The sequence below is a fragment of the Centrocercus urophasianus genome, unplaced genomic scaffold, assembly GCF_019232065.1.
Source record: "Centrocercus urophasianus isolate 14NV4802_14NV808 unplaced genomic scaffold, USGS_Curo_1.0 seq_24, whole genome shotgun sequence".
NCBI classification, from domain to species: Eukaryota; Metazoa; Chordata; class Aves; order Galliformes; family Phasianidae; genus Centrocercus; species Centrocercus urophasianus.
The window spans coordinates 11,647,960-11,662,148 of NW_024884800.1; the positions used below are offsets into that span (position 1 = coordinate 11,647,960).

The 14,189-nt window shown below is 45.8% G+C and overlaps 1 protein-coding gene across 4 annotated transcripts in view; it reads left to right on the top strand.

The window, feature by feature from the left end:
• Positions 1-14,189, top strand: part of ARHGEF9 (Cdc42 guanine nucleotide exchange factor 9) — a 186,999-nt gene that overhangs the window by 160,824 nt on the left and 11,986 nt on the right. For all 4 annotated transcript variants that reach the window (XM_042825095.1, XM_042825094.1, XM_042825096.1 and 1 more), the window contains 2 exons: positions 10,664-10,907; positions 11,642-11,710. In XM_042825095.1, coding sequence (XP_042681029.1) covers positions 10,664-10,907; positions 11,642-11,710 — 313 coding nt within the window. The remainder of the gene's footprint in view (positions 1-10,663; positions 10,908-11,641; positions 11,711-14,189) is intronic.

A 14,189-nucleotide genomic window follows, 5' to 3' on the forward strand; every position in this document is an offset into this window, starting at 1 on the left:
GATGGCCCGGGAGGGTTTCAGCAGGACTCTGTCCTATGCTACCAAGAATTGCTGTGTTTCTGCTGCTCCAATCTGGTGTAGCCTGTGCCTGAGCAATCCGCTATTGGCTATGGCAGGATCTCCAGTATCCAGCTATCCACTTTCAGCAGCAGTTAACTGTATGGGAGCTGCTGAATCACAGCCTGAACTTCTGATCACCTGAGGCAAGCAAGGAGTCAGCCACAGGAGACAGGTGAAGGCAATTCACCTGTGCTGCTGGAAGGGGTGGAGCCTGGCTCCATCTCTCCCAGACCCTTTTAAGAGCTGGCTACTGGGGAAGGATCTCTTCTGGAGATCCACTCCACTGGAGTTTCATAAGCGAGCCTAGGATACAGGTGAGCTTTCTGTCTATTTTCTTTTTGTTATTATAATCTGCTTTGCCTAACTCTCTTGTTTATTTTGTAATTATAACATCTTAATATTCATTGATTATACACTAACATACTTCCATACAAACTCCCCTCTGCTTTGAACTTGACTTGCTTTCTGAAGGCTTTGCAATCCCCCCCTTTCTATTATTGGCTGAAAATGTGAAGTTGTGGCGTTGTTTTGAGCATCTGTCTGGGATGTTTCTAGGAGGGAGACTAGGAGATAGGGTAACTTTCAGGGTGGTTCTTCCCAAGCTCCTGGCAATCCCTGCCCTGTTTGATGCACCTGCAGAGGATCAGCAGTACTACCAGCAGCCATCTGACAGACAGGAGCTCACTGATTGGCACTCACTGCGCTCAACAATCTGTTCCAAACATTTCAAAGTTTCAGCATCTGTCTGGACTTTCTGATCTGTGGGCACCCACAGCTCTCTGCAAGTTGGGATTCCCCTCACTACCTGTTGTTGCCATACAGCAGGGGTGAGAAGGGTTGGGAACTGCCCTCAGGCAGGCTCCTCCTTCCTCACTTCCCCATCCCCGAGATTTGTCCCAGGGCTTCTGCAGGGAAAGCTGGGACAAATGTGCATGTGGCTACTGAGGGATTACTTTGCCAATGCTTTGCATGTAAAGGAATAGCCATTGATGCAGTCATTACCAGGACCATACTGAACTATAAGACTGGATTTATACAACTGCAGTGATGGCATGGGTCACATCTGTGGTAGAGCTTGGACCCATCCCTACATACCAGCATGAGCTCTGCTGCCCCCAGGGCAACAGGTTCCAAACACCTTGAGGGGATCTTAGACAGAGACCTGATTTGTCAGAATAAGTAATTGTGAAAAGTTGCATTCAGGTGTGTCCAACAGATGTTATCTCTGCCATTCGAAGTATATTTAAGTCTGCCTTACAATGGTTGCATGAGTTAGAGCAGCATGGAGATGCTGGTGACAGCCAGCTCCCAGATATGGCAACCATCTTGCAAGGCAACTTGTGTGGGGAAACGTTCACAAATAAAATTGGTTTCTGAGCTTCACAGATTAATTTATCTGTCTCAGATTGCTCCATCAGAGACAGCACTGGTCACTTCCCAATGTCACCAGGAAATCATTCCTAGAAAGTGAGATTTCAGTCATCCAGGTCTGGGCCGCACACTATTAATTACAATCATATCTTGCTATGTGAGGGAATGCTCTAGGTAGTAGATGAGTATCTCCTTTTTTCTGTTTGGGGTGACAGTTTGGATATCCTCCAGGCTCCCGAGTGCTGTGGCAATAGGCTGGAAGGACAGTGGGAAGTGGGAAGAGTTCACAGTGCTCCTGCACCAGTGCTTTCTGTCCCCCATGATGGGGCTCCACGTTGCGTCTTTTCTGGCAGCACTAAAAGATCACTGACTGCATGAAACACATTGAGCTTTCACTTGCACATTTTATGTGTCTCTTGCAATCAAGATGCAATGTAAACTCCAGCTTGTGGGTTATTGCTATTGCTGTCTTCCCTTGAGCTCCCGCAGCAAAGCAGGTTGGATGGGAAGCAAAATGAGAGCGGCTTAATAGCAGCAGCAATAGCCAGCCAGAAATAGCTCTGCTGTAGGAAGTGGGGTAAATAAAATAATCCTGTCAAACTCCATTGCAGTTCAAGTTCCCAAATAGGAAGATAAAAGAGACATTTCTGAGCACTGTTGGTGGAAGGAGGCCTAGTTCTGTATCGCTGCTGCTAAGACACAGAGGTAATCTTCACACCATGACCATGGCCTGGCTATTATAGCAGCCCAGTAGCGCTCACAGGGCTATCTGAAAACCTTGTTTGCAAACACAGCACCACGTGGGGATGATTCTTGTGACTTCAAATGGCTTTTCACTCACAAGGCACAGTTTGAGTCTTGCAGCACCTCCCACCCTTGCTCTGTCCATCCCAGCAATACAGATCCCACAGAATGACACACACTGGGCCCGGGTCTGCCAGCGGCAGGGTCAGCTGTGTTGCCTGCTGAGCAGTGGGGAGCAACGTGGCAGCGTGTTGCCCTCAGAGGCGTTCTGCAGTCTGAGGTAATGGCATTGCACAGGATGAGCACAAAGGACAGTGCTGCTGCTCTGGCACTGCAGTGCAGGCTTGGGGACCACTGGGATGCAGGGGATGGGCAAAGAGCAGCAGGTCAGCCAGGAGCAGACATCTCCGCCAGGGGCAGGAGAAGGCTCCAGGCTGTTGTACCAGTGTAATGGTGAAATCCAGAAAGGGCTGAACTTAGAGGCTCTTTCACAGTCTGTGATTTCCGTTCTCAACAGGGAATGGTTTAGTCTACTGATGTAACTATATAGAAATGCAAGATGCTGTACAGCATTCTCTGTGCCCCATTTATCATTCTTGGAATTGCGGTGGGTGTAAATCTGGCTCAAGAGCTGATAATGCAACCCTGCTGCTGCGGTGTCCTGTCAGCAGCACGGCTCTACAGCCCTGGGAACAAAGAGGACAAGACAGGGATGTGTCTGCAGAAGGGTTTCCCATCCCTTCCTGCTATGAGTGCCTTGGAAAGGCACTCGCCTCGCTGCTTCGCAACCAGCATGACTGGGCTTGAGCTGGAGCAAGGCATGAAAATGCCACTGATGTTCCACTAAATACACTGAGCAAAAATAGCATCTCCACATAAATGCTTTCGGCTCCAGTCCTCCCCCACTCAGAGCCCACACTGCAGCTTCATGGAGCTGGCAAGGATGAATCAAGCATCTATAACCAAACTCAAGAGACAGACATTGCTGAATAATTTGGCAGGAATCTGCCGACCTCCCCAGCACAGCTGTCTTTGTGCAGGAAGAGTTACATAAACCCAAACTCAAGAGGTTGCGGGCTCCCATCTTCACATGGCGGCCCCTGGGGCAACTATAACTGGTCCCATTCTAGGCAGCATACAGGGCTGTAACGTCACCCTCTGTCCTTTTGAGCCCCTGCTGGTTCAGCCCAAAGCACGGTGCCTGATGGGATGGTAGCAGTGATTACAGCTGCTGGCATCCAACTGCTCAGCAGGACTTTATTTTCTGATATCAAGAATGTTTAGCGCAATAACCTTAAAAAGGTCTCATTGAGTTTGGGCAGAGCAGAGGCCCAGTTCTGCAGCAGACTGTGCAGTGCGGTGAGAATGGTGCGTGACTGTCCCAGCCTAAAAAACAGCCCGCAGTGGGGCTGGGTTAAAGGAATGAATGTAACTGAAAGCTGTGTCCTTAGTGTTCCTGACAAGCGGGCCGTGCTGCTTTCTTCAAAGGGTCGCTTTAAGGTAAATTAGATTTTAAAAATGTAGGCACTGAGTCTTTTTTTGAAAAGCCAAAGAACGTTGAAAGCCCTTATGACTAAAGATACCCAAAGACATGGCGAAGTGGCAGCATGCCATGCACTCATTGCTCACGGCAGGCTGGGCAGAACGGAGATGGAGAGCAGGCAGGCAGGAAAACCAGGGCGAATTTCAGGAGGAAATGGAAAAACCCTGCTCCCTCCCTCTGCAGATGCAGATCCCAGTTCTGCTCTGCACCCCCTGCCCAGGCCAATGAGAGCTCACTGCACAGGAGGCTCAGACCCACAGCCAAGTTGAAAACACAGCCCAGCCTTTTCCAGACTGCTGTCTGGGTGTCGTCATAATGGACCCCGTTTTAGTCTGTCGTAAATTTCAGTGTCAACTCTTCACTGTTTATCGACTTTTTCAACCCCAGCACTTCACCAAGCTGCAAAGTTTCGTGCTCAGCAGGGCCTCTTCCTTCAGCCTCATCCCTGCATCCCCGTTCCCTTGTGATTCCTGAAGATCCCATCAGCTTCTGGGCAAGGACAATCTGTGTGATTGCTGCTTGTTACACTGCTGCCTCACTGCCTCATCCTTGTTGGATTCCACTGCTGGCTGTTTGGGGTAAGCCCTGGCTGTGCTCTCTCTTACATGTACACAGCACAGTGTGCACAGCATTCCAGCCCTGGGAGCAGGTGCAAGTGCTGCTGTTCATTCTTATCAGACTTTAGGCTGGTGGATAATGGTCATCAGGGGCTTTGGGTTGGTAAAGAAATGCCATCGAGGGTTTCCAGTGTGTGTCTTTCAAAGATTACTTATTTGCAGCTCCCAGTTTCCCTGTAAAATATGAAGGTAGCATTATCCCATTAGAGTGCTAGGGATAAAATCTGCAGTGAGCCCCAGGCACCCAAAGTGCCATCAGAACATGCAGGGCTTTGTAACCAGGGAACAACGACCTGCAAATGCAATGAGAAGCTTGTAGCAGATTATTCTGGGGTTGGCATCTTCTATGTTGTCAGTTGATAAAGGGGTCTAATGACTCATGGCTGGAAATGGCTCTTGCTCTACAGGATATTTGTTTTACGCATGAGAAGTAGAGTGTGACCTAGCATAGAGTGAACTTGAAAAAATGGACCATCCTCAAATCATAATGTGTCTTAGGACCTTGCAGTCCCTCCTGGCATGCCACCCTCCATTATCCATCTATCTCTGTGCATTTCCTGTATGCTCATATAGAGGAGTTTCTGGAAGGCACAAAAGTGGCTACATGCTGAGGTGTAGGAACCCGTTGCCCGGACACATACTGGGCCAGGTCCTCTCCAGAGGCTGCCTGGGGAGCAGCTGGGGATCTGTCTTGTTCCCCAGCGCCTACAAGACAGTCTGTGCGGTCCTTCGTTGCAGGAAGCATTGGTTGCTGAGAGTTGCCTACTGCAGTAAATCCCAAAAGCACAACTCCTCTGTGTCCCTCCATTAGACCTTACCTAGTCTCAAGCACCAAGCTGGGACCGTTAGGGGAGGCAGCACAGGATCTTTGCAACAGAAAGGAGCTCACTTATTCCTGATCCCTTTCTGAGTTCTTTCAAGGCAGAACTCACCCCAGACCTTGCCCTCTATGTGTGTGAAAGATACAGTGTGCCCTTTTCTGCCAGAGACAACAGCCCTAAGCAAAGGAATGCGTGCATCCGATGCGAACAGTGCTCAGCTGTGCCCCGTGATGGAGGAGGAAATTTCTTCCTGCTTTATTTCTTAAATAGCTTCTAATTCTGAAGCCATTTTGCAGGCAGATTGCCCTCCCTGTGATTAATATTCTCTTTGCTCTGCAGCAGCAGGGGGCTCCTGCAGGGCACTGCACAACTCCTGCACGCAGAGGCAGCGCCTGCCCGCGTGGCTGCGGGTCCTCGCAGCAGGAAAACGTGATGGATTAGAGCTAGCGAGCAGGAGGAGGAAGCAGCACTGCAGTAAGAGTTATCGAACAGTCAGATTTACAGGTGCAGTTCTTTATCCACATGGCTGTATCTGGAGTAATAACTTGGGGGTAGGTGTGTAATTCTTTGTGGAAGGCACATTATAGCTTCCAATTTTCCCGTTGAAGACCAGCCTTGGTTTCCTGATGACAGGCACTAGTCAGATATTTTTCCTTCATGCTCAGCTAGGTGCCTCCCCACCTTGGGGAGAGAACAGCAAGCAGGGTGGGCTCCAGTCCAGGTGGGAGCAGGAGAACGGGGCCCAAGCAGGTCCTCCCCTGGAGCACTGCAAAGCTCTGAGAACACAAACACAGAGAGCAGAGCCGTGGAAGGTTTATGTAACATGTCACAACTTTGTTTTGTGCTCCCATCAAATACATATTTTTTTGCTTCATCTTTTCCTTGTAGATTCTTAGTACGCATTTTGTGAACAGACTGCAGAGCATTTTATTCAGAAGAGTTTAATTAACCTCAGCTAGCGAAAAGAAAAAGAATGTACAGAAGCTGTAGGGTAAAAAAAGATCATATTTAGAAAAAATAAGTGCAAATGACCTAAATGCATCAATTTTCTTAAGAGCCACACAATGCAGTCTGGATGCAGTCTGCAGAGACTGCGGGTCTGTGTCACTGCTCCTTGTGTTCGCTCTCCCGGTCGGTGCCTTGGGGCTTCCCTCACGCTGCCCCTCAAGTCCGTAATGATCCTACCTGCTCTCATCCCTTTTCTTCTCCATCTGTTGCCTTTCTCTTAGGCACATCAAAACGCAGAGCTGTCAGGACCCCAGGAGATCAGCTATTCCCTTGTAGGATTAAGAGCACTCAGATCTTCTCTGACAGATGTTTATCTAACCCTATTTTTGAAAATCTCCAAGGAATGCTGTCTCAAGACTTCTGTATTTTGTCTGTTTTAGTGCTTAGCTACTCTTACAGCTGGAAAGATCTTTTTCCACGTATCTAATCTTATTCCCCTTTATAGTAAATTAAGTCAAACCACAATCAAAATGGAGAATAATTGATCTCTTCAAAGAATTTTTCATGTTTTTGAATAGTCATAGCACATTCCTTTTCATTTATGTTCTTTCTGGATTAACAGCTCTATTTCTTTGGCTTTTACCAATGATCAAGATTTCAGATTTTTTTTTTTTGTCTTTTTACATTTTCTTGCACTTATTTAACTCTTCGGGTCTTTTTTCAGTGTGACATTAAAAATTGGGCAGTGTAAAGCAACTGATCTTCATGCTGGCTCACCTGTAGTCAGGATGCAAGATAATACTACACTGATATAGCAGCATGTAAACAGAACCAATGTCTGTAGTTCAGTAATTTCCTCTTGACTGTCTCATGTGGTTTCCACGGAGTGATCAGGAGTAGCACTGTCCCAGCTGCAGTTTCTGCCATCTCCTACGCCTGAGCTCCTTTCACCAGTGCAGCTACCTCCATCGCTGATAAATCTCCATCTGTGTGCACCTATTTGCTTTGTCCCTCTGACACGTAGTACTTAGCAGCCCATTTAAGCAATCTGTTTTCATCTTCCACCACACATCTGTTTTCCTTTATCTTGTGTGTGCTTGTTTGGTTCAGCTTATGTGCTTGAAGAAAGGAAAGACACAGTGTGCAGAGCAACAGGGCTCATTTCTCTATCCTGCCTCCTGTCTGCTTCTGCCACAAACCACACAAAGCAGTGCTGCTCTCATATCCTGTTTTTGTCCCAGAGTTTGATTTTCTTGTCCACATGCAGAAGTTCCTTAAAACAGGGCTTTGGCCTCATTTGCCAGTTACGTAGCTCAGATGAACTCCTAAATTTTGTTGGAACCATTTGCATTGTCATCCAAGTGCATTTGAAGACACCAGTGCTTGGCAAGGAGTTAAGTAATACCTGTTTTTTCTTTAAGAGCTGTAAGAACATATGTGATAGAATACCCGTGGCTCAAGAAATTATTATTGTTCTGATACTACAGATGTTAAAATTTAGTCAGTTAGTAAATAATATCAGTTTATTGAGTGTAGGCACAAAGAGCGGAAGAGGAGTAGTAGCAGATAGCTAAGCCATCCCAGATGATGGTACCCAGGTACAGGTATCAAACTGCTCTATGGACTGAGCTTTCCCAAAGCCAGATGTAACGAGCCATATGCACACAGTGCTATGGGTGCTGGAGTCTGTAGCCAGTGGGTTGGGAATGGTGCTTCCTTTAGCACCAGGAAGCAGGAAAGGAGTGCTCCATCAGCACAGAACGGTGATTGCCTCTCAGGGCTGGCTCTGAGCTCCCTCCTGGACTTCTGCATGGCTTCGTCCTCTCTGTGCATCCTCTCCTCAGGGCCTCCCCCCAGGGCCGTTTCTCCAGCAGCAGATTGGTGCCAGGCTGAGCTCTGGGGAGGCTGATGGAAGATGATTCATTTCTTCTTGTTATCAAAAAGCTTCTTCTTGAAATGAAAGTAAAAGCGGCAGGCAGGAGCTCTGTGCTTGTTGTCTTTTCCTGATTCCCAATGCGCTTATTTAATGCTCAAGGACAAAGCTGCAGCGTTCCTTCTTTGTGTGTTTCCCTCAAATGCTCTTGATAGCTGAGCTTGTTATTTCCTGCTATTGCATTTTCCCCAGCAATAATCTTCTGAAAGCACTTGTGCGATTCCATTATCTCCTTATTGCTCCTCCAATAACTCCTAGGCAACACCGTTACCTTCGCACCCAATGCTCAGCAGCACCTGCAGCCCCCAGAGCACCACAGCAGCGACTGTTCGGCTGCAGCCTGGGGAGGGGAAGGCACGGAGCCGCTCAGCCAGACGCCCTCTGGACGCATAGCACCTCCATAATGCTGTTAGAGCACTCACTTAGCTATTAAAGGGAGCTCATCGTGTTTGCTAAACAAAGAAAATGAGGGAAAAAACACACCGCGTTCAGTACGTATGTGCCCGCAAAAAGGTAATGCACAGAGTGGTATTTTCAGCACCAGGCGAACAGGACGCTTGTGATTATTTATTTTCATAATATTTTCATGAGCAGCTCTCTACTTAGTCATGAATATTGCACAGAAAGTATGTTTGATCCTACTTCACCTGCCTCACAAGGACAGCCTGCTTTCTTCTGGAAGTTTTCTGCAGCAGTGGTCGGCCGATTCTGTGTCAAGAAGAATACCTGTGGGTAGCACTAATTTAAGGAGCATATCTTTTTTTTTTTTTTCCCAGTGAGGTTTGTTATCAAGTTCTTTGAGAATGTGAAGATGAATGCTATTTCTAAGAATTAGTTCGAAGCTAAAATGTAAACCAGTGCACAGTATTGATTTAACTGAACAAATTTAGTGATGCTTCTCAGCATTTAGGTGGGGGCTAAGAAGAAAGAAGCAATTTGCCAAATCAGGGCAATGTAGAAAAGTTTTACAGTTTGCATGTTCAGCCTGAAATCTCCTTATGTTTAGGACAGCATCGTTGCTCAAAGCTTTCATCCAGGAAGGAGGCATTTGTGCAGTATGTTAGTTAACAGGCATTTTTTTCCCCTACAGAGCATTCCAGAGGAGGGGGCCAGATTTTAAAGAATCCAACCTCCTGGGCAGTGCCCTGTCTCATGGTAGCCAACCCTATCTGGCACATCCATGAATATGTTGAAAAACTGACACACAGCTTATTTTTTGAGATGAATGATTTGTTTAAAACAACTCCTATTGCTTACCTTCATAAAAAAAACCCTCACTCCTAAAGCTTACTTGAGTAAATAAGTGCTGTATATTGATTTTCTTCCTCTCCAATGAGCCCTTTGACATAACATTTATCTTTAGGCACTTTCAAAAATCAAAAAATATTTAAATAGATTAACTTTAGAATATACCTAAACACTGGGTATTTACAGTGGGTAGAGGAAGACAATCTTGATGGTATGTTTCTGAATTTGTGTTTTTAGATACATGTATGTCTTGTAAATTGAAACACCCTCTCTGGTCATAACTTTTTGTAATTAATACTCTGCTTTCTGGTAGTCAAATATGACTTGTTATCTGTTCCATGAAAGAGGCCAATGCTCCTGTAACACCAGTGTAAATCAGGAATAGTTACATGAAAGGCAGCACCAAATGTGAAGGGCAGGACCAAAAGAAGTACAGAGAGGGAAGGGGGGAAAACAGGCAGGTGTCTGACTTTCACTGTGGTTAATCATCACAATTTCACATCAGTGATGGAGAAGTTGACACAGTACTCTCAAAACATTGCTTTTCTAAGTCTGCTGCATTTGCTGTTTCCCTGCTGCTGTGACCACGCAGCCGTGCCGGTGCAATAGCAGAAGGCTATTTCTGTTTTCTCCCTTCCTGATGGAGAGAAGTGAGCTGTTGCTGAAAAACAAGGGGGTGGGAATGATCAGTGTAGAAAGCAAGTCAAGATGAGGAGGTTTGGTCATAAAGATTATTATAAATATCAAGAAAGGGAAAAGCAAAGATTTCAGCTGACTCAAGAGGTTAAACCCAGATTATAGTGGGATAGAGTTTAAGAGTTCTTTGAATGGAAAACCAAGGGGATTTTTCTCACCAATGAATTGTGTAACAGTGGGAAATGGGTGCCAGGGATAAGAGGCACAGACCCGTTTGCCCTGGTACCAAGAGCAGCTCTGGAAAAGCGAGACCCAGCTCTGCAGTGCCAAGTGGACACAAGCTGATTTCACAAGTTTTCTCTCTCTGTACAGCCTTTTTTTTTTGCAGCGCAGGAATCCCATCAGGCTCCTGTCATGTGGAGCAGGAGAAATACCTTATGCTCAGTAAGAAGGTACTAAACCCGTGGGAGATGATGGAAGGGCTCTGTCTGCTCAAAGGTGGTTTTTCATTCCTGCAAGCAAAATTTCGCAGCATGAGGATTTGTATTTTGTTCTGTTTTTTTTCTATGTTTCCCGTATTCATTCAGTCAGCAACAAATATATTCGCAGCAGACGAGGTTGGAAGACTCTGACTGTTTCACCATTGCTTCTTTCTTTTCCTCAGCCCTCCTGTGAATTCCCTGCTGAGCTCAGGCTCTATAAGTACCTTACGATCAGCCCATCTCTCCTTTTGTCTCCACAGGACCTGATACGAAGAGATATTCTGTATTACAAAGGTCGCATAGACATGGATAAATATGAAGTGGTAGATATAGAAGATGGGAGAGATGATGACTTCAATGTCAGCATGAAGAATGCCTTCAAACTTCATAACAAGGAGACTGAGGAAATACACTTATTCTTTGCCAAGAAACTGGAGGAGAAGTTGCGATGGCTCAGAGCTTTCAGAGAAGAAAGGAAGATGGTAAAAGAAGATGAAAAGATAGGTGAGGAATATGAAATGGATCTGAAAGGAGGTTGTTGGTAATGCTTCATTTAGCCCCAAATGTTGAAGAAGCCCACATTGTTTTTAATTGTAGCATTACAGTTAAACCTTGTTCAGATGTCCTAGACTGCTCTTGTTGCCATGAAGTAGATCTCTTTCCAGTTCAGTCAGTGGTATTTTTGGCCCTCAGTGAGCAAATTCTGCCCAGAGCTTCAAGCCTGAACCTCCAAGGGTTTGTGTGAAACAGAACTCTTGGGTCTCCTGACCCAGTCTCCTGGCTGCCTCCTTTCTGCCCTGGCTGTGCACGTCCTGTGCAGGGTAGGGAGGGGCCGAGTTGGTGATCAATCAGCCATGCCCTTCCGTCAGCATCGGCCCAGAAACTGACTGCAACGAGCGTCAGTTCAGCCTCAGTTTGTGTTGCTCAGCTGTAAGGTACTGGGCGAATTTACAATCCTGTTTATGGTAGTAATAATAATAATAATAATAATAATAATGGATCTAATCTTAATCTCCCTTGCGCAGGGTCTGTATGGAAAGTATAAGCAGGCCTGTCCTTTCAAGGCAGATTTGCCTTCCATTGAAACACCTTCCCGTACACACAGCCTGCTGGGTGATGCTTTGCCACCTAGGGAGCTCTGTGTTTGCCAAACAGTGCAGAAAATCCCCCCCTCCCCAAAAGAAAGAGAGGCTTTGTAAGCAACTTCTGAATTGTATTTGCCGTGTTCCCTTTTTCAGGCTTTGAAATTTCTGAAAATCAAAAGCGGCAAGCGGCAATGACAGTAAAGAAAGTCAGTAAGCAAAAAGGTAACCGGCAACACGCACTGTGCCTGGTGATGTGAGGGTGGAGCGGGCTGGGCTGAATCCTGCTGGGCTAGGATCCAGTGTCTCCCTTGAATTTCCCTCTCCCCTTTCTCTTTTTTATAAAATACCGTTTGTGCTTTGTATCCTTTCTTAATGTATCTGTGGGCCAAATTAATCTCTGGTCTCATGTGGCAGAAGCCAGTGGAATTTCACCAGAGATGAATTTGATCTCGTTATCTCCAGTCTGATGTCCAGAAGCTGTCCCTGGGGGCAGAAAACTTTCTTGATTGTTTATCTCAGGCTGAAATGGGAGAGAGTGCGAAGACGTGTAGGTTGTTTTGCTAATTCCCAAAGTGTGTCCCATTAGAAAAAGATGGCTAAAATATTGGACGTGATAAGAGACCTTCCCCTTCCCTGCTTTTGGGAAGGGGATGCTTATGATTCTTGGGGCTGCCTGTAACTTTTAAAGGACAGCACAGTAGCATCAGCTCTAGGAAGGAATGTATCTTGGTAAAGATGTTATATATCTCTAATGTCAGGTTCATTTTCCAACCCAGGCAGACTACAGCCAACTAATAAATGCCATGCTATACACTAAACGGAGTCTCAACTGGTGAAACAGCTGTTGTTAATTATCTCTTGCAATAACTCTTGCAGCTCCAGGTTTTGAAGTAGTAAATATAGAGGGAAAGGAAGAGATGTAATTTTTCAGGTTTTCCAAGGCTTCACAAAGTCACAGGCATGTTAATTAGTTACTGAAGTACCTCAACGCAACCAGGACTATAAAAAGGTTTTCAGAGAATTCATAGTTTCTTGGCTATAGTGAGTCCCAGGCAGATTCTCGACAGGTTTTGGGTTGTTTTTTTTTGTTTTTTGTTTTTGCAGAAGTTGAAGGAGCTCTTTGTTTTCTGCCTCACCTGTTTGTTGTCTACTGGCTTTGCTGGTCCAGTAGTGGTTCGCTAGGCCAAGTGTAACTGCCATGGTTTGCTGTGTCTCTCCATTGTCATTAGTCTTCTCCTCTCTATTAACTTCCTATGTTGTGTGCTGAGTTGTTCTCTAAAAGCTCTCCTGGCCAGATTTCCTAAGCTCCAAATACACACACACGCACAGGCAGGGACATGCATATGTCAGAGTGGTTCTGGCAGCAGCGGACACCAGCACAAGCACAGGTTGGCACATCCACCCCCCACCAGGAAGCAGCCATAGAAATTAAGGCAACTGGAAAACTGGAGAATCTGACTTGCATGATGGCCATGGCAAAAAACAGTTTTAATTATTCACTGTTCAATTAAATTATTAATTAATTATTAATTAATAATTTTACTGTTTAGTCATTAAGTACGTGACACGGTTCAAAGGTGCCTGAGCATGCCTACAGTACACCCAATTAAATCCCTGTACTTGCACTGTGACAAGCATAATAAGCCTAACTGTACAGTACCAATTTCTCATTCAGCATTTGCTCTCGTTTCCTCTCTTTCTCTTTCTCTCTCTTTCTCTCAGATGAAAAGTGGGGGGATATTAACCTAGGCTTCTCTGATAAAAAATAATTAGCTTGTAAAACACTAGTCAGCATTTCTTTTACGCAGGACAAGCTTATGCTATAACACTGGGAGTTCTTTTCCTGAGATGAAGTCCTTGAGATGGACAGAAACAGTCAGACCTCAGGTGCCCAGTCAGGCAAAGTCTGGCTCTTTTACTGAAAATAACAGCCAGTAGAACCATGAAATTAGTAGCTCTGTTTCTTTTGTCCTACATTGTGATAATTGTAGTCCAGCCTCAAATTACCTAAGTTATTTACCTGCACTGAATGCTTGGCTGAAAATTCTTGGTTTTCTTACTCTGTTTTGCCCAAGACCCAAAGGCACAGGGCTGCTGCAACAGGGAGCTGGCGAAGTTGCTGAGTAAGAGAGAGGTAGGAGGGCATTCCTGGGAGTTGGCTTTCTGTGACTGATGGTTGAACCTTTCCACATGCCTTTTACACGACTGCCCATGAATTTGGCAAAGTGCTGCTTGGGGCTGCCTGTGTCCTCCCCATGCAGCCTCCCGCAGCAAGCCAGGAGCATTGGAAGAAGTTTAGGGTGTTTCAGGAACAACAGTTGTACCTGGAATGCGGTGAGGCCCCTTGAGAATAGGAATACTGCATTTTCATGAGGACTATTTATTTGTTTCCAGTCAAGGACTTTGCTGGACAGGTCCCCGTGGCTCCTGCTTGGCTCATGGCTCAGCATCTGAGCTGACGTGGCAACAGCTCTGCTGCCATGTCAGTGGATGCCTATTACAGGCTTGTTTCTAGATCATCTCAGTCATTCCCTCCATCTCTTAAATGGGAAACCATGGTAATTTCCCTGTCACAGAATACTTAAGGAAGAGAGAAAAGCTGTGAAGGAGGTGAAATGGAAAATGCAATCAACTTTGTTAGAGGTGAAGCAGAAAAACATTTTTCAAATAGTATAAACAGCAGCTTACTTCATGTGCTGTT